General features: G+C 48.4%; 1 protein-coding gene across 3 annotated transcripts in view; it reads left to right on the top strand.

Moving 5' to 3' along the window:
• The first annotated feature begins 3,437 nt into the window (after positions 1 to 3,437).
• The window catches only part of SRGAP3 (SLIT-ROBO Rho GTPase activating protein 3), a 115,849-nt gene continuing 99,070 nt past the window's right edge, over positions 3,438 to 20,216 (top strand). The window contains exon 1 of one of the 3 annotated variants that reach the window (XM_062610778.1): positions 3,438 to 3,587. In XM_062610778.1, coding sequence (XP_062466762.1) covers positions 3,521 to 3,587 — 67 coding nt within the window. In that variant the 5' untranslated portion in view covers positions 3,438 to 3,520. The remainder of the gene's footprint in view (positions 3,588 to 20,216) is intronic. The other 2 variants (XM_062610776.1, XM_062610777.1) reach the window with 2 other exon arrangements.

Raw genomic sequence — 20,216 nt, forward strand, 5'->3', positions numbered from 1 at the left:
TTCAAAGATATTTTAACACAAAACATTAAGGGTATTGGTGAGTGAAGCAAATGAAACCAGAGAGGCAGGGCCAGCGTGCTCCCAGCACTGCTGAGCATCTGCAGCTGGTGGATAGACACATCTCTGGGCACAGATTGGGCACTACGTCCTGGCTTCCCCATCACACACTAAGAGCTTTCTCCCCCCTGCCCCTTTTCTTCATCTCATCTCAGCAATTGCTATTTTCCAGACTTCCTAGTTGTTCTCCACTGAGGTGTCAACACTCCTTCGCTGATGCTTCTCTAATCCCACCCCACCCTCCTTGCTGAGACCAGGGAAGCATGTCCTGCACTCAGATCCGTCCTGCATCCTTTCAGCTCACCCACGGGATTACTCACGGCCTCTTTCTTTCTCCATTTGTTTTCTCCTGCCCCTTTTGTGCTGACTGCACCCAATCCTCCCCCTATCAGATCCTTCATTCTTATCCTTTCTCCCCACTTGTCTTCCATTCAAACGTGCCTGGCTCCGTTGGATCAGGGGTTTGCAGCCTGCACTGCTGCTTTACTGGGTGTGCTGGGGGCTCCCTGTGCCCTTCCCCTCCTAGCTCACCCCTCTACTTCTGCAGCTGCCAATTTGGGGTCCCTGGTTGTCCTGTGGGTCTACACTGGCACAAGGTGAATCCCACAGAGCAGCTTCACCAAATCCCTGCCACTTCATGCCTTGACGGTTGCTTGCTCACCTCCTAGAGAGGTTTGCTTCTGCAGACCCTGGGCTGTTGGAGCATTGCATTGCCCTGCATCATCCATGCAGCACATCTAGCTCTAGAGACCATCACTAACTCTGGCTGCTTCTGCCCCGCCACAAAAGTTGTCCCATGCTCATAGCCACCGTTCCAGCACCCTTTCTTACCCTGGGGTCCCTGTGACCGCCCTCCTCACCCTGTGCCCAGGTTTCTGCCCTCTGGGAAGGGTTCTGAGCTCCTCAGCCCCCACAGGCATTGGGAAGGGATGGCTGCTCAGCCCTGCAGCCCCGAGCCCTGGCACTCTGCAGGGGCTGCCGCTTCCCTAGCAGCTCTTTCTTTGTCTCCCTTCTCTTTGGGTCTTTTTATGGCTGCTGGAAATGCAGAATGCTCTTCTGTCTTGCTTGCTAGGGCTAGGTAAATTATTTGTTTAATAGGCTTGGTTTATTTTTTGTAAGCTGGCAGAATAACTGTGAATCATCAAATCTGCCTGAATTCACTCCACACAAGACACCAACAAAAGGATTCATTGTGCAGCGCAGTAATCGGAGTGTAGCTGGGGCTGGACAGGGGAAACACACAGTGGGCCTGGCTTCCCAAGAGGCTGTGCTCACAGGCATCGCCACATGGGCACTTGTACGTGCGGCTTTGAAAACTCTCTGCTGACAAAAGTGTAAGGGTCTTTTCATGACACAGGCTCCTAAATGATCTTTCTTACTCAAGCAGAAAACCCCTGGAAAAGAGCCTTAAATAGCATAGCTGTTTCTGATGGAATGAGCAGATTTTCCCTGTATTTTCCCCCTTTTTTTCCTAGTTGGTAACAAAAAATGACAAATCTGCTCAAGTGCAGCCCCTCTCTCAAAACAGCTTCTGGATGAAATCCAAGCACCCTGAACTCCTTGAGGTCAGACCCTTAGTCTGCAAAGTGGGTTTCCCTCTCGCTTCCCGGTCCTCCATGTGTCACACCCCTATCTTGCAAGGGGCTCTGAACTGAACGTTTCTGTCATTATTTGCAAGGCTCTGTTTCTGCACAAATGGTGCCCACACAGAAGAGATTTCCCAACATGTACACCCCTAATTTAGCTGCCCTGGATGCCAGCTTTCCCAGTCCAGAGAGAGGGGAGGCTGCTCCCATGGGTGCTGGGACTGCCGAGCCAGTGCCTGCCTGGTGTGAGGCTCCCATGGCCCACCCCTCAAGCTGCCTCTTCACTTGGAAATGTGTCTTTGGACAGCAGTGTAGTCAGATGCCACTTTGGTTTGCAGTTAATTCTGCCCCCTCAACACTCACAGTTCCAAACCTGGGGGGGGGGGGATATGTAGTGCTAGAAAACACACTTTCCAGGGGAGGACTGATGAGAAGCTGAAGCAGTACAGCAGTGCCTGGGGAGGCTGCCCCAAACATGGGGCACTTACAGAGCCCAGCCTTTTGTACTGTGGTTTTTCCAAACAGGATTTTTCCAAAACAAATGTACTTCTGTGATTGACCCAGGGCCAGCACTAATGTAGAGATGGATTACGGAAGGGAGAACGAAGCGCTACCTCCACAAGCCAGCTTACAGACGCACCACGAGGTGATGCTCTGTGTTACCCAAAGCAGGAGTTTCTCTCCTCAAAATGGCCTTTTATGTGTGTGATGGGCCTTCTCCTGGGGCTGGAAAACCAAAACCAAACTTGTGTTTGTCACTCTGAACAACAGGGCTCGCTGTGTTTTGGGACCTGCTGCTTTCCCAATGCAGTTTCAAAAGACAGCACCAGCCAAAAGATATTCCAGCTTGAGCCAAATGGCCTTTGAGTTTAATATGTGCCATAAACCTCTCCCTTGCCACTGTACTCATGTTTATTACTGCTTTTGTGCTGATACACCCATTGTAGCTGGATGTTGGCCTGTAGGTATGGCTTAGATGTGTGGCCATGGGGGCAAGGGGGAGCTGCAAGGGGTGGTGAGGACAAGGGTGCTGTGACGGTGCCCACCCGGGTACCTCAGCTGTCAAATCCACTATACGGGTTAACAGTGTGGTATCTGATACTTCAGCCTTGGAGAGCAGCTTCCAGCCCGGTGCCCTGCCGCAGTACGGAAACTGACTCGTCGCCAGCCAGCGTGTGCCGCGTCTGCGAGGGCAGCTCTGGCGGGGCTGAAGAACGAGATCCCAGCCCTGCCCTTTGGGAAACGGGGAGATGCGGAGGCCGCAGCAGATCCGTGCGGTGCCGGGGTCAGCGCGGCCGGGCCTCGCCACCGCGGGGAGCACCGCGCCTGGGGGCGGCGCAGGACCGGGTGCGCCGGTTAACGGAGCTGCGGGAACACAGCGGCGGTACGGTCCGGGCCCTGCTGACCCGGGACCGGGGCTGAGGATGGGGAGGCGGCAGTTCCCTCCCTCCCTCCCTCGACAGAGCCTTCTGCATCCCCCCTTCCCACCAGCGGCCCCTCCGCCAGGGGCACCACGCCCACAAGGACCGATCCCCGCCGGGAGGGACTGGAAGGGGCGCGGAGACGCGCGTCCCGTCCCGCCCAGCCCCGCCCCTTACGGCGGCCCCGCCTCGCCCAGCGCGCAACCTGAGCGCGGGATCGGCAGCAGGGCCCCGCCTCGCCTCGGCTGGCGGCGGAGCGCGGCTGGGTTCGGCTCGGTGCGGAGGCCGGTGGCGCCGCGGCTCCCGCCGGGCTGTGTGCGGCGCGCTGTGTCCCCGGCACCGCCAATGAAGGCAGCCGCGGGCGGCGGTGGGGCCGCGGGCGGGTGAAGCGGCGGGGCCGGCGGTGCGCGGAGCGGCGGAGCGGGTGTCCCGGCGGAGCCCGCACCCCCCCGCAAGATGTCATCGCAGGGCAGGTTCAAGAAGGACAAAGAGATCATCGCCGACTACGAGGCGCAAGTCAAAGGTGCGGAGTGCGGCCGCTGCATTGCGGGGCGGGCGGCGGGGCACGGATGCGGTGCCCGCCTTTGTGTGCGGGGCGGGGCGGGCGGTGGCTGGCCCTGTCTGCGGGGCCTGCACCGCCCTGACCTCCCTGGGCCGCTGCCCCTGGTGCCTTCCCTTCCTCGGGCACCTTCCCGTCGCGCCCGGTTCCGCGGAGGTAGCGGGCACGGCCGGTGCCATCGCCCTGCGGGGAGCTCGGCGAGCGGAGCGCCCGCGGTCGCTGATTACTGAGCCCTAACCCGAGTCGGCTCCCGGTGAATGGGGAGGGAGGTGCGAGGCTGCGGCCGGCATCCACCTGGGCAGCGCCGGGGCTGCGCGGCAGCTCGGGAGCGGTAGCGGGAGGGAACCTGCTGATGCCGGTGTCTGCAGAGTGAGCTCTGCCCGGGCCGCCCGGTAGGAAGCACATTGATCTTGCGGGTCTTACGTAAGGAACTTCGCCGCGCATCAGGCCCAGTGACTTCAAGGGACATAATCATTATTATGCAAGTCCCAGCGTTATTGCAGGATGAAGACCTTGGGAAGCAGACCGCCTTGTTAATAAATATTGGAGAAGAACATCATTAGTGGTTGTGTCTGTTGAGACTGCTAAGCATCACCCACCAGGCTCCGGATTAATTTTTATGACAGTTAGAGTCATTATGGAAAAGTTGGTACTCTCTGAAACATCACAAATGCCTGCAGCCTGGTGAAAGGCCAAGTGTGTCAGAGTGTGTGTGGTCAGACGCGAACGAATCGGTCTGTGTAGCCATCCCTCTACTTCAAAAATAGGAGTTTTAGTATCAGTAGCAAAGTGTATGAACTGATATTTTTTGGTAACTTCAGTTTGTAAATCTGTTCCTCATTGCAACAATTCCTCATCCTGTTAGTTGATGGCAATTCCTTTTCCCACTTTCAGCTGAAGGTACTTAACTGCTTACTGAATGCCTTCTCATTGAGTTGCCCCCTTCAAGTCCCTTTGCTGTTATATAAAATTGGCTCCAATCTCCCCTTGGAAGGCTGTTTTATACAGGTACACGATCACCATTTTGTTATGTTCAAGTCTCTGGTTAAGAGAGAGTTAATTAAAAAAATATACAATAGCTTTCCTGCAAGTTAACCCTTGAGTGTGCAAACAGAACAGGTTTCCTGCCTTCTCTAGAGGTCACTTGGCGTGTTGGATCCTGAGCTTGGCTGAATGATGTCTCATCATTTTGAAGAAGTAGCTGCTGAAATGCTACAGTGCAGTGCCAGATGGAGGGGTTTGGGGAAGGGGCTGTCTGTTGATTTTGTGCCATTGTTTACTTTCGTGCATTTCAGTCTTTTGTAGTTGGCTTTGAAGAGTGAAGTAGCAGTCACAACATGCTCTGCTCAGTGCCAATTACCTTTCTGCTTGTGTGTAATTTGGGCAAATTGATGTTATTGCACCCAGTAGTTAAGCAGATGAAATATTCTTTTAGCCTGTGGTATTGTTCTGTTTTATGGGAGGGGATTTGCATTTATTCATGGAGCCTGCCCCACGTTTCCATCTTCTTGATGATGTGCTGGGCCACGCAGCTCCTGCTTCTTGGATGCTTGGGGCTGCAGAGGGGTAGCTGGAAGCAGGACAGGGTCTGATCTGTGCCAAAAGCTTTACTGCAGACATTGCCAGTGTTTTTTCTTGTTGTTGTTTGTAACTGGAATATTCATTTGCCATGATCATTCTTGGCCTGACTTCTGTAGCCTCATGGTTTCCATATGTTGGTTAATGCTGGGGCTATGTAGAAGGGTGTTTTATTGCACCACAGCAATCACGTTTTGGGCAGCTGTAACACAGAGTTTGCTAATGGACCAGTAATAATTTCCTTTATACTCTTCTGTACCTAATTATACCTCCAGAAATGTCTGTTTTCTGGTTTTGGGTACTTGGTCTGTGTTTTCGTGTGAATGAAGGTTAATTCCCATGTGGCTGGGGATTAACTGCGCCTGAAGCTGGGGCAAGGCAAGCAGAGTCAGACCCCAGCGTCTGTGTGTGCTGCCTGCTCGCTGCCTTTGAGGTGGTGGCAGCTCCATCCCTGAGGAGCATCAGCTCAGCCACAGGACCAAGGTGGTCTTGGGGTGACCTTGGTGAGGTGAAGGGGCTCTGGTGCTCGTGGCTGTGTCTTGACAGCTGTCACCCTCACTGTCACCTCCCTGCAGGGATCAGGGCAGCTCTGACCTTCCTGTGGTGCTAAAATGTTAGAGGACAGTTTAGCAACATCTGAGTCCAGAGGAATTGGCACAGAGGTCTGTTGTGCCCTGTGCTTCATTGCTAAATAGGAGAGGCGAAAGAAAATGTAACTGGGCAGAAATGTTTAGTGATATGTTGGTGGTTGGTTGTTATATTGGTGGGGACCCCAGTTGAACTGGCTGCGGAGGACACTCTGCAGAGGGAGTGGGGCTTTTTCTTTGGTTAGTTGTGTACTGCCTGTGCAAATACAACCTGTGTGTCCTTGGTATCAGCAAAACCCGACATGGGGAGAGTTCGTCATCATCTAGGCCTTCTTCTGAGGCTGTGACAGTGACCATAAACACCCACCTCCACTTCTGCTCCCCTTCTGTGAAGCTTGGTCTCTCTTGGCTTGACCTAGGGATTTCATGTAGGCCACCTCATTATCCAAATACCCCATTTATTTCCTTCAGGGATTTAGTTGTTATCCTATTCATATCTAAACTCGTGCTAACTTGATGGAGACAGTTACCCAAATCTCCAGAGAAAGACTAAAATGGAAAAGAAATAGGGAGAAAGAAAAGGGGGAGCAGTGGCAAGTGAGACTAACAAAGAAAATGTTGCCAAGGAATACCTGAAGTAGGAAGATGATAGATGAAAATGTGAAGAAGTGGTGTCTTGTTACAGAGGGTGGGTTTGAAGTCTGACTGCAGTACAGGGATGGACCCATGGTGTGGTCAAGAAGATAGCAGGGAGAAAGCTGGAAAACCCTGGATGTGAACTCCAGGGAACACGTTGGCATGGGCGGAAGAGTAATTCACAGCAGAGGTGTGTTTAAAATGCTTTTAAAAGATGGATGTTGGAGGTGACTGGAAGCGTTCAGGGTGCTGGCCAGCCTGATCCACTGGGCAGCTAGGAAGGTGTGAGGTGTCTGCTCCTGGGGCTCTCACAAAGCAGTAACCAATGTGCAGTGCCTGAAATGCATAAACACCCTCACTTGCCCAGGTATTACTAGGGAGTTACTCACAAACAGCTGGGAATAATGTGGTGGTGGTGGGGAGGAGAAATAAAAAGTGTTGCTTACGCTTGGTCTGTAGGAAGGTTTTGCTGAAAGCCCTCTTGCCCAGGCTGTTGGGAATAGAGCAAAGGCCCCGGATGGTTCAGGGGCAGCCTGTCAATAACTGAGCCCTGCCCCGACCTCCTGTGCTCCAGGGTGCTGCACCCTCAGTTGAAAAAATCGATGAGCCCACACTTTGTGGGGGGTGCATGATTGGCGTAAGTGGAGTTTAACTGGTGAGTAATCTTTGTGCACAGGGGTGATCTGTCAGCTGTAACAGCTCTATCTTATTCCCTCCCTGGAGAATTGTGCCTGCTTTTCTCATGGTGGGAAGGAGTTGTCCTGGAAATGCTTTGAAGAGATAAAGGGTGTGTGCTGCGTGTGCGCAGGGCTGAGTGCGTGCTGCCGCTGCACACCCTCTCGCTGGATGTTGCAGAGGGCTGGGGGGGCTAATAGCTGGGGCATAGTTACACACTGTTGGTGGTGGTACAGGGTGCCTGAGGCTTTGGGTCGGTGCTGCTCCCACTCTGTTTCTAGGAGTGGAAATACCGAATCATTGCTGCCCGTGGCTGCTGCAGGCTGGCTGTCCTTGCGGCAATCCGCAGTGTTTGCCATCTGCCTGTGCATGGAGACCTCTCTCTTTCACCCCTCCTGAACACACGCATCGCTGACAGGCACCGTCCCATGGTGTGGTCTCTCCTGTCAGTTATCACACTGTGGGTCCGTCCTTGCCTTCTGCTTCTCATCTGCATCCTTCTTTAGCTGCCAGCAGAGAGTTGTCCCCAGGATTGCCAGCAGATGCTTGCTTGATGGTACCAGAAAGAAAATATTAAGGGCACATTTTAGGAGGCAGGTTTTCTTATTTGTCTGTCTGAGGTTTGCAGACAGGAATGGTCGCATTAAAAATAAATGGCCACAAAGATGTGGCTACGTATTTACAACTGCCACTTTAAAGCTACTTGTGGAATACAGAATACAGTAGATCCTTGGATGTACGATTTAAAGCGAATGTTTTCAGACATGCAATTTTAATTGGTTTATCTGGCCAGAAAAATAAACAAATGTCTTTTCCTCATTACTGTCAGGTGCATGATTTGATGCTTTAATGCACTAAAGCTAACCAATGTTAATTATGTAGATGCAGCCATCCAAGGGTCGAGGTTGTAAATCTTGCAGAAAATTGGGCATCATGTTAGTTGGCTGTTTAATTTCATATTGCTTCCTGAAGCTTTTCTTTAGCTCTGGCAAAAGCCGGGTCATTGTATGATCTGTTTGGTTATTGTTGGCAGGAAGACTGCTGTGAGTCAGTGGCATCTTTTGCTGTCAGATGGCTGGCTGGTGAAAAGCATCCCTGGTGATCTTAAAGACAGTAGTCTTTAAATGGTGCACCTGGCTGCATAGCGATGAAGGGATGATTTCTTGCACTTCTAGGACTCTTAGTTGCTGTGTAAATTGATAATAGAATTACAGTTTTGATGGATTTAGCATATAAAACCATTAAAAAGGCTTGCAAACCTGGGGCCACAGAAAACTGATGTGTGCTTACATTGATTTGTCATTAGTTTTTAGCTTCATTTTACTTTTTCTATTGCAGTAGCTGCATTCCTTCTTTTATGTCTGTTATCAACTGCTGCCTATTCCTCTCTTTCCACTTAGCTCAGAAATTCTTGGGATAATTCCCACACCAAATTATTTTCTGGGATTATGGCTTGCTCAGGAGGGAAGCAGGGCTCCCAGTTGGAAGAGGCATCAAGGCTTGAAACTTGACAGCCCATTTAATAAAATGGTTCTGTGCAAAAGAGAAGTTCCACCTATTTGGGAAACTGCTAAATATTAAGCATGGAAAGGGATATAAAATTTCCATTGACTTAATTGTTTTGCTTAGCAAAATGTGGGGAAGTGTGACCTGAGGGCCAGCTGGTATGTCTTGGTGTAGCTGTCGGCATCAGTGGAGTCATTGGCAACAGATAGCAGAATAGATGAATCTGATCTAGTTTCTGCTGTGAGACTTAAGAGTAACTGCTCAGCACTGCTCCTTGTTCAGTTGATTCCCATGGTGATTTACTTGTTGCTATCTTCCTGTTATCTGTTGTGTTTCCTCAGTGGTGTCTGATAGTGTGCTCCTGGTTTTACATGAGACCTCAATGTGCAGGGACAGCCATATGCAAAGAATAGCAGAAAGTATGTATGTGATTCATAATAAAGATGAATTGGCAGTCTCTAATGGAAACAAATTGAATCTATTAGAGATGTTTCCTGCAAAGCTAACGTCCTGAGTGATTTGGTGGAGGCTGGGGTGGTTCAACTGGAGCCAGCAGGCTCCTGCATGCAGCCAGCCATCAGTGGGTTCTGTTCAGTTGCTGGTGGGATCGACCCTCCTAAAATGCCTTGGATTTGGGCCTCCTCTGTGGTCAGTGGGAAGGAGGAGCTGCCAGCTTGTGGTGACTGGTCAGAGATGTGTGTGCATGTGTGCTTGGGTTCCTTGCTGTGGGTCAGACACAGCTGATGTGTGACCTGATGCTCTCAGCATCAGCTCTGCGTGGGTGCAGCGCCAGGCACTGCCTCACCAGAGCCGGGCAGCTGGCCTCGTGGTGCTGGTGCAGGAGATTGAACTGGAGAGTGCCAAGGCACTGCGGTTGCTATTCTTGTCTTTGGCCACTATTTGTCAATCTACCCTTTTCCCTGGTAACAGTAAAAACCTCTTACAACACTTACTCATGGCCTGTAGCTAGTCCTGGTTCCAGGTGAAGAGTTTTAAGGGCCCTAAGAGTGCAGCACTAAATGTGCTTCAGGTGCTTAACAGATATTTATAAGCCTCTGCAAGGTGTAGTATTTTAAGTTTTGCGCACACAGTTTCAGCACCTGTCAGGAGCAGGATTTACTCTCTCCTTCTACGGGCCCATTGAAGGTGGGGGGAAACCTTCCCCCTTGAGCTCTTAAGTTTTCTCTTTGCCTGAATTTGGCTTTGTTTCAGTAGCTGTTAAGCCACCACCCATGGCAGCAACAGCAGTCACCTCCTGAAATGCATTTACTGACTTTGGAGGCATCTGTACTCCTGACAGGCAGCTGGTGATGGAGCAGTTCAAGCCCGTAATGCCTGGCATCAGGCTCAAGGCAGGAGAGGGGCACAGCAGCGTGCGCAGTTGTGTTCCTCATGGCACTTTCCAGTGAAGCTACCATGAGGTAATCTCCCTTTCTTACAACCTGGGTGGCTCTTTAATCCAGAAAGTTGATTTAATCCCATGAGGCTTTTGCTGAGCTGCCAGCAAACCTTCCTCTTTAGAAAGATGAGTATTTCTTACTAACAGCTATTATGTTGTGCCCCACCTCTGTATTTTATTGGTGTGTATCATAGCAGCAAGGGAGGACCCAGAAACAAGTAAACAGCATGAACCCACACAGTGACAGTGGTAATAAAGGTTTGTACTTGTCACTGATGACCTCCTTAGGGCTTCCAGTCCTCTCCTGGTGTTCCTGCTTTGTGCCTGCGGTTGTTCCATGTACTTTAAGTTGTTCACATCTCCAAGAACCTGCTTGTAAGGTTTTCTCTGAAAACCTGGCCTGAGATGACTCTATTTTGGTGTCTCTCCTCTGGAAGACAACTGCAGTGCTTTGGGAAGAGGCAGCTCCTGAACAGCTTTTTGCAACATACAGTTTTAAGAGAGGAAGTGGAGTATTGACATTGAACTGAGGGAGTTTATGTAGTTGTTGTCAGCTTCCCTGGGGTGGAGTTGGTGTGATAGTGCTGATGTGTTTCTCACTGCCACGATGCTGTGGGATTGCGTAGTGACAGCGAGCGGTCAGCAGCTTGGTTCAGAGTTGATGTGAAAAATGGCACCATCGATAGCACAGCAGCCCTCGCATGCCAGGCTGGGGAATATACAGCCTTTTATTTATCCCAGTGTTGTCATTACTCATCAATGAGGAGGCAGCTGTTAGGATCCTGTCCATGGCAGGGAGGGAAGAGGTTTTAAATCATCCTCTTTGTTTTAAATCATCCCTTTTGTGTTAACTCTTTCTCTTTGTTTTAAATCTTCCCCTTTGTTTTAAAAACAAAGATATGCAAAAAAGGTGTGGTGGGCTAATTCCAGAGTGGAAACTGGTGCTTCTGGCCCAGCCCTGGCCAATTCTAGAAGGTGGGTCCCCAGATTTAGCTCTGAGGGGAACAGCAGTGCCTCATGGCTTGTGCTCATGTTCTTGTTCGAATGTGGTCTTGGAGTGGTGTGTCTGTACTGGTCTGAGTTCCCAGTTTGGAAACCCCTGGCCTGGGAGTGATGGGAGGGATCAGGGAGCTGGAAACTGCATGAAGGCTACATCTGTGAGGTTCTCTTGCTTACCCATCTTGTGCTGCTGAGCTGCCTTATACAGTGTGCCTTCCAGAATGACAGAGCTGTTTGCTAGCTTTACTGATGTCCTTTCCTGACCGCTGAAGCCCAGCTGACATTCAGGGGGAGGTTCTCCATGAAGATTTCTGGTGCTGCAGGCTGCTAGTCTGGCAGTGGGAGGGTTTGGGAAAGCTACGGGCCCCTCTGTGTCCAACAGCTCAGAGAAGAATTTGCATTAGTGTCTATCACTCTTTTCCTTCAGAACTGAAGAGTAGCTTTGAAGAAGGGGAAGAAAAAAGGTTTTACTTTCCTTTCTCACCGAGGCCTTTGGGAGGAACAGTCGTGTGGCAAGGGATTGCAGTCACTCTAAGGCATCTTGCTTCTCAAAGTCGCTCTGTAAAATATTGCTCTGTCTTGTAGCAACAGCAGGTGTGCAGGAAAGCTCAGTAATCTGTTAGAATGACTGTGGAGTTAAATTGTCCACAGCGTCTTGCTTGTGTCTCTATCAGACAGATAGGGAAAGAGGTTGCTCCTTAGTTGAGCATCCCTGTTTTTTTTAGCTCTGTCTCTCCAGGACTCTGAGCCTCAGTGGCGTGTCTGTGAATTAGAGAAGAGGGGATGCTGCTCTTTGGGCGACTGCTAATCCTGCTGCTTTTGGGAATGCTTGGGGCTATGGCTTTAGGGCAAGGATTTCATCCATATGGCTCTTGCTTTGGTTATTATCCGGATAGCAAAGCTACCTCTAGTGATTAGGTGAGACTCAGTGGTGTTTTACTGTCTGGCTTGCATTGTGAGAGTAAATATTTGAAAATGAAAGTGGGATACAAAGCTGTAACTGACCAGAGATCAGGAGACTGAGGTCTGGCTTCAGTGATTCCCATTAAGGGAGAAGGGAGCCAGGCTTTTTCCACTGCCTTTCTCCATCTGTTGGACCAAATTCAGCTCTGAACTCCAACTTTGTTGAACACTGTCACGCACTGAAGGCCCACAACAGAAATCCCTGTCAGGGACCTTATGAAACAGTGGCTTCCCTTTCACCATGGAAGAGCCCCAAAGATTGTTTTCCTTTTAGATGTTATAGCATCGATTAACTTTATTTTGTTTGGACTGTTGTCTGTGGTCTTGAGGCTGGTCTGTGGTGTGGTTAGAGCCTGAGGCGATGGTCTGCTACATGGAACATCTGGTTTAGAGAAGACCTCCGGAGCAGGTTTCTTAGCTCAAGATCACCAGTTAGATAATGTTAGGTTGCTGGCCTTGTGTGTATCCAGCATCTCTCTTTGTCAAATGCACTGGTTAATCAATAATTGTTTCATGGGAGTAAAGCCCCTTGCTGTGGAATGAAAATGCTTCCCCACTGCCTGAGGTGACTAGAATTCCTCCTTAAAACACAGTGGAAGGTGACATACTCAGATCAACTAAATGCTTTTCAGGAAAGCTTCTGTGTCAGTGTAGAGTCTGCCAGCGGCTGAGATCTGAGAGAACTCCCAGCAGTGAGTTATTCTTTATGTTGATGGTGATGTTCAAAGCTTCTGGGTCAGACAAGGCTCTACTGCAATAGGTGGGACTTTCTGTCCAGTGTTAGTGATCTAATGGCTTTAAGCAAACTAGGTTTTGGGTAGCAGTCTGCATCCCCCCGCTTTTCTATTTACTTCATGGAAATTAAACTGATGATATAATTTAATCACAGATTACGGAGCTCTTAAGAGAGTAAGAACTAGAGATCAAACTGCATGGCAGTCTAAAGCTTTTGTGTTGGCAAAGGCTCTAGAGACAGTTCAAGGTTTTCTTTGTGTGAAAAAAGGTTAATTGATATTTGGGAAGAGCCTGAATGATGTTTCAATCAAGACAGCTTGTTAGTGTGTGAAATCTTAAAGGTACAGGCTTTGACCTGTCATTTGACGGTATTGGCAGTGTGGCAGGATTAAAGCTGCAAGAGAGCTTGAAGATCAGAGTTGCATTGTTAGGCAGTGATGATCAGGAGGCGAAGCCTTGCGCAGGCAAGTCCAGTTTGGGATTTAGTCATGGAGTGGGAGCATAGCGTGAAACTGGGGGCTGTGTGTAGCCTAGGACAAGATGGAAACGGTGCTGTTGACCTTGTTGCAAGCTGCTTTGTGTCCTTAGTGGAAAGTGATACACTAAAGCTGTTTGGGAGTTATCAGAAGACACTGTGTTGAGCTGGTCAGTTAGGGAAGGAAGAAATACTGTCTGCAAGATTACCCTGCCATAAGCAGAGAGTATGTTTAGCTTTTTCTTAACTCCCCCCTCCCCATCTCTGTTCTTGTTTGCCCTCAAAAGCTGATTAGTTACTCCAGATTTACCCTGATGTTGCAGCAGGTGACCTGTGGTTGTTGTGAAGTTGTGTCTGCAGACCTTGTGAGCCAGATTGTGATCTGTTCAACAGCATCTCTGGAAGGATGCTGTGGACTACTAACCAGCAGTGACCTTCACTGGAAGGAGATAAACTGCTGGTTGATGAAGAAGTTTTAGGCCTTCTTAGAAAACGTTATTGTAGGTTTTCGCTCCTCTGTTGCATGGGAAGATGTGCTAACTCCCTCAAAAGGACAGCATGCGCTAAATGGCCATTAAGGAGTGGGAAAGTTCTGCTCTGGCCAAAAGATAGTTTTGTTTGAAAACAAGACTCTGCTGCTGTTGAGCATGGCACTGAGGGAAGGCTCTCTTGAATGGGTGAGATCTTCCATTGACTTTGGTGTGTAGTGCTTCATGCCTCTGAGATAATGTGCTAAAGTCCCTGCTTGCATGAGGAATCCCACAATGTATGTTTCAAGGTTAGAAAAGAGTCACAGTGAATCCTTCACCTTGCTTTTCATACCACAGTGACTGAAGCCCCTCCGAAACCAGCAGTGGTGGGACATCTGGCAAAGGCTCCTCCTTTGGTATGTCTCTTACTGTGGATAAAAGACCTGTTGGTTGTCACACTGAGTTACTTTAGCAGTGATGTAGTGTGCAAGAGGATGCTAACTACCTTGATAGGAAGTTGTTTGCACATGATTGCTTAGTAGGGTTACACTTATCAAGTACAGGCTGGAATATCATGATGTGTTTTTGTTTTGCAGTGTTTCCTGATGGTTGTTTCTTGTTGGAGATGGGCACATTTTCAAAAGGGCTGAGTACTTTTACAGTCAATACTATGTACAGTTAAGCATGCTGAGGTCAGCACAATCGAATATCATGCCTCAGGGTGGAATGTGATTGCTAGAGAGATCAGAAACCAATTTCTATCCCCATGTAGAGCATTACACAATTGGCTGGATACATTATAGTTTCCCTTGCAGCATCAAAGCAATGTTCAAAATGCTGGGTTAGGTAACACTGGCATTTCTGTAAATACCCATATAATGGTTTCAAACTGTTTGAAATGATTTTATTTTCCCAGTGTTTCCAGAGGCAGGCAGGAACGTTCTGCCTGTTTGGCTGGCAGGGTGATGCAGAGGCATGGAGGCAAGAGGGCAGTAGTTAGGAGCAGGAACAAAAGTCAAGTGCTTGAACTCTGCATCTCACATGAGGACCAGAAACTGCTTTGGTTGGACATGTCCTCTGTGCTGCCACAGCGATTGGGTAGCATGTGTGCTGTGCAGTTCCCCTCTGCCTGTTTGAAGCTTGCTTGTGTTGTGAGGTCTGAAAAGCTGTGTGATCGGCTGATCTATGGTGATAAGTGCGGTCGAGGTCCCTGGCCAGCTCCTGCCTGTTTGCTCAACTCAGCTGCCGCTTCCTGTTTTCAAGTGAGGATGTCTGCTCCTCAGGGCAGGATGATGTCTTCCTCTGTCTGTGATGCAGAAATAGGTGGATCTTCACCACCATGGTACATGTAACGCATGACTTCACATTTTGAAGATGTACTGTGGCTCCCAGAGAAAGCAAGATTGTGTCCAGCATGGGTAGGAAAATGTGAGTTATTGAGGTGTTGTACAGAAATACTGTAACTTGGGACAGCTGCCCTTGCTCTGTGATGGAAACCAGTTCGTTTCACACCTTAGGGGAACTGATCTGTCTTAGGGCTAGGACTGAGTATGTGCATCAGCCAGAGTGAGATGGAGAAGACAAGACTTACTGCACAGGTCATTCTGCAGCAAACTGCTTGTAAGCACACTGTGAAGGCGTGAAGATGTTGAACATGCAGTGTTGCACCCAGAGGAAACGGAAAGACTGACATCTCAGTCGGAGCTCTCTGAAATGGCTGCAGCAGTCAGATACAGAAACTCTGCAAGATTAACCTCTAGCTATGCCAGATTTTCCTTAAACCATTTGTCCTTTTAGTTTCCACTAAATACACTAAATGTTTTGTAGGGACTTTTGTTTTGCCTTGTTCTTTTTTACCACTCAAGTGAATGGGACCTCGACTGTTGTAATACATGAAACTGGAAATCAGGATCTCCACTGTAATTGTATTTTTTTGATAGTTCAAGAAGAACCCGAGGAGATATGGCAACAAACCAAGCAAAAATAAATAGCAGCATTGAACCAGTTTTAACTTGGACTATGTCAAGTGAATTGGGAAGCAAAAGGTTCTTCCAAAGCAATTTTGTTTCTTTTAATATCCTTGCATGATGTCATGCTGAGTGATTCACTTAAAAGCAGTTTTTCCTGCACAGTGCTTCTATGCTCTTGACCTACTCTTGCTAAAACCCCTAAAGAAACGGTAACTAAAGATACTGTAAGTGAAAATGTCATATTATAAACCCTTGAAAGTGAAACCATAACAAAAAGAGTTCTCCTGTAGTCATTGTTCTTGCGGGATGGCAGTTTGAGATACACTGTTGGAATAACAATGATCTGTTTCATATAAGAGGTCAGCTCAGAACTAAGGGTGAGTGGGAAGAAGAGGAGAAAAGAAATGCTCGTTGTTTACCTCTCCTAATCATACAACATGTTCTGGTACATCTCATGGGTTGTGCTGTTGGTGTGGTTGCCTCCTGCTTTACAAACACTTCTTTTTGTGTGTGATGAGAAGACATCCGTGTCAGATGGGAGAGGAGCATGTAGCAGATGGTGTACTTCTCCTGAGGCACCAGCTGGAAGGAGATAATTTTGCAGGTCACAAAGCCAGAGAATAACTTCTTCAGAATGAAACTTGCATTGGGGATTAAAATTGAATATTCAAGAAAATACCTTCAGGAACCTTTCTTGGAAGCTACTTCACAGAGCTAGATATGAATGTTTGTTTGCTGTTTTCTGTTTCCAGACCCAAACGTGCTCCCAGTCCCCTCGGAAGGTGTAACATCAGGGCTGTGACAGCTTGTGGCAAATGTCCCTTTTTACTCTATAACCGATGCAGAGTGTCCAGCTAGCTGTGCATCTTACTGCATCCAAACACATCGCAGCTCTGGGTGCTGTGCACTGTGGAAACGTGGGGAGCAGCTTGCCTGGGGTATCTCCTTGATGTTGGAGGGAGCAGCAGGTACCCAGGTCTGCAGTTCTGACTCCTGCACCAGGCTTGAGAGAGGATTGGTGCTGGGGCTTTGAGTGGTGAGGCTTCTTCTCTCCAAAGCTTCTTCATCTGGAGAATGGGGTTAACAATGTTTTCTCTCAGTGGGTGGCATCTGAGATATTTCATAAGGAGGGGTAGTGGTTTGCAGGTTCAAGGCAGTGTATTAAAGATGATCACACCAGCAGAACTGGTTCTTTGGTCTGAATATGGTGAAATGGGCCCCTTGTTTATTAGCTGTAGGATGCTGTCATTGCGGAGGCAGTCCAGCTGCTCTGACAGTTAGTTTGCACAGAGCTTCGGTGGTAAGCTCCACATGAGAGTGGTGGTTGGTCATGGGAACAGTCACAGGTCTTATCCTCAGGAGTTCTGCAGCTGTGAGTGAGAGGCAGGCACGAACCCCGGCTATCCTCTTGGTTTCCAGCACTTGTAGTCTCATCAGTGTGCCAAGGACTTGTGAATGCTGGTCACATTGTCACTGGTGTTTGCTGCAGGGTCCTTGTCCATGGTGTACCTCACAGTGACAACAAAATAAGACATTTATGGCCACCAAACTAACTACTGAGCTTGCAGAAATTCGTGGTGGCAATATGCCTTTGAAAGAAAGAAAATCGCCAATGACCTCTTCCTTATGTTTTCTGGGGGGTCTTTACCAGGCTGCATGCGTGCACAGCTTGCTGGAAAGAACTCCTAATCCCCAGTAGCATCTCTGTGTGAAGACTCTCAGGTTTCCTGGTACCCTAACTGTTCCTTGTTTGCCTGCCATCCAGCTGACTTGCCAAGAGGGAAGGACAGCTGATCCTTGCAGGTTCTGAATTGCCAAAGTGTTTGCTGTGGCTCTAGTTGCAGCTTGAATGGTGGAGGTGGAAGAGGCACCCTGACAGTGGTGCTGGGTTGTCCCGTTCTCATAGGTGGCATCCTTAGGCCCACCAGGATGAAACTGTTTGTGTAGTGTTGGTAAGACTTCCATTGCTCTCCTCTGCTTTTGCCCCTCTTCTAAAACCCCGTTCCGTGTTACATGCTGTGGGAGCTCTGTGCTCTTTAATTGTTTGTCATTGTGGGAATTGCTTGTTCTAAAACCAATTACAACCTGACAAAACTGATCTGCCTTATTTACAAATACATCCATCTGGTTGAGGACTGCCTGGTATCACTGCCAGAATAATATGAGGCCTTTATTGCTGCTGCTGAGTTATTGAAGGGCTCCTGTGCTGGCATTGTCTGGAGCTGCATGGTGGCTTTCTGCACGTGTATTTGTATGCATGTCCTTTGTAGGACAGAGGGAATGAATGTTTAAAATAACAAATCCTATGTAAACCAGATAGAGATAAAATGTGTACTTGGTATCGGGCAGGGTGGAGCCTCGCAGCATGGTTGGAGTGTGTCATACGACGGAGGGTGCTAACACAGTGGCTGCAGGGTGCTGGTTCTGATGCAGGCTGGTGGGTGAGCTCTCTGAAGGGCAGGTGTAGCTGTTGGTGTTAGGAGCATGCAGGAGGGAGTACAAGAACGGGGTAGCAGAGAAACCTGGACAGTTTGGAAGGGCCAGAGGTAGATATCCATCTGATGTGTATTCCATGCTGTTTGGCTGCTGCGACAGCCATGGGAACCAGGATTGCTGGCCACCCTGGGAGAGGTCCAGCTGATTCTGAATCTTCCAGAAGATTCTTTGATAACTGAGGTAGGACTAGATTCCTCCTTGGGAGCTGCAGTCTCCTGGTGGGTTTCATGTAGAAAATAGGCAAGAGAAGTAGGCAGGCATCTGGGGTGCGAGACTGTGTTCCTGGAACTCGATTTTGAAAAGGCTCAGAAAAGGAGGAAAACAGATGAGTGGTATCAGGACATTGGAACTTAAACCCATCACAACTGGTAACCAGAGCTGCTTCAGACTATTTTAGTTTTTCTGTGAATGTTCAGTTGCAGCTTAAAAAAAGATCTGAGGCATTATGAATCAGTGCTGATTTCACCCCCAGGCCAGCAGTTCAAAGCTGAATATAGTGACTTTTAGAAGCATTCACTAAAAGCCTCTATTCCTTGTTTACTATGTGTGTTATCCACAAAGGGTAGAAAGTGGAGACATACGTACGGAAACAAATTTAGCATGAGGGAAACAAGGAAGAGTTGCCCCCTACATTAAGCCATTAAAATTAGCATGACTAGGCTTTGACATATAACTGGAGGTGAATTAGTCATTATGAATATTATAGATGAGAAATTTCAAGCCTATTTTTGTTTGTGATTTATCTAGGAATGACCTTTAACTTTTAAATTCAGAAATAATCACTCAGTTTTTGCTGGCTGGCTGAATAGCTGAAAATTCATAAATCAGCATGAACTGGAAGTACAGAATGCTGCAATCTGCATATGAAAACCTGTGTTGATATGAATTTTAAGGGTGTTTTTTTAATTTTATTTCCCTGTTGCCATAGTAACTGAACATTTTTCTGTAATGGTGAACTACTCTTGCAATGTGAGTGTGAGATAGGACACTTTACTTCCAGGGGCTGAGATGGTGAACCAGATTGTTGGGGTGCCTGGTACCTGCTGGTCCCTTGACATGAGCTGTGAAAATAGGGTGTGTGGAGTCAAAGAGGGTATTTGGTAGCATTGTAATGAGTTGAACCCAAATCTTCCTCACCAAGGGCTGGTGCCTGGGTCTGTCAGTGGTAAATGTTCCACCCTTGGCAGTGTTCAAGGCCAGGTTCGATGGAGTCTTGAGCAACATTGTTTAGTGTGAGATGCCCTTGCCCATGGCAGGGGGTTAGAACTGGATGATCTTAAGGTCCTTTCCAACCCAAACCATTCCATGATTCTAAAATAATCTCCAGCCAATTAAAGGTCTGTTTGAGAAAATACATTCCTGCCATCATTTTGTGGCAGAAATGCACTGTAACATGGTCCAGCCAGGCAGGAGTGTGTGTGGGATGCGTGACCTGGCAGTTGCAGCCCTGCAGTGCCACTGATTCTTCTCCTGGCATGGTGGTCCTGGTTCACTGTGCTCCCCAGCTTGCTTTTAAGCAGGGTGAAGTTGCTCCACGGGTCCTTAGTGGCTGTGTGTCCAAAATGATGGAGAACTGCCACGTGCTGTGAGCATTGTGGTTCTAGCCTGCGGCAGTCTGTGGCTTGAAGTGGCCAGATTGGCAGTTTTGGTGACAGATGTTCCCCAAATGGGTAGAAGCTTCTTGTGCCATGGCAGTGGTTGGAGCAGGATGGGATGGCAAGCTGTGTTGCTTGCAATAATGATGGTCATCTTTGAACTCCCTGTTTTAGCTCAGATCTTTAGTATCCCACCAATGTGGGCTTTTGGTGTTGGGCTTTCTAAAACTGATGACTTCTGTCATCCCAAAACTAGTGTCTGTGTTATAACCCTTGGTTTCCCTGTCATTCTCAAGCAGTGCCTCTTTCCTGCTGCTGGCAGGACTGTTAACAGCTTTTTAATAAGAAATTTTCTGAAATTCATTGGATACAAATAGAAACCCTTTGATTCTCCCCTCCTTTTCCCTCCTGTTTAACAAGCTGTAGTTTATTGATGAAAAGCGCAGATAATGATGTTCCATGGGGAAATTGTTTTGGACAAAATCATTCATGTAAATACAGTTTACAGT

The sequence above is a fragment of the Pezoporus occidentalis genome, unplaced genomic scaffold (genome assembly GCF_034315485.1).
Source record: "Pezoporus occidentalis ecotype Australia unplaced genomic scaffold, CSIRO_AGI_Poc_V1 ctg149, whole genome shotgun sequence".
In the NCBI taxonomy this organism is placed as follows: Eukaryota; Metazoa; Chordata; class Aves; order Psittaciformes; family Psittacidae; genus Pezoporus; species Pezoporus occidentalis.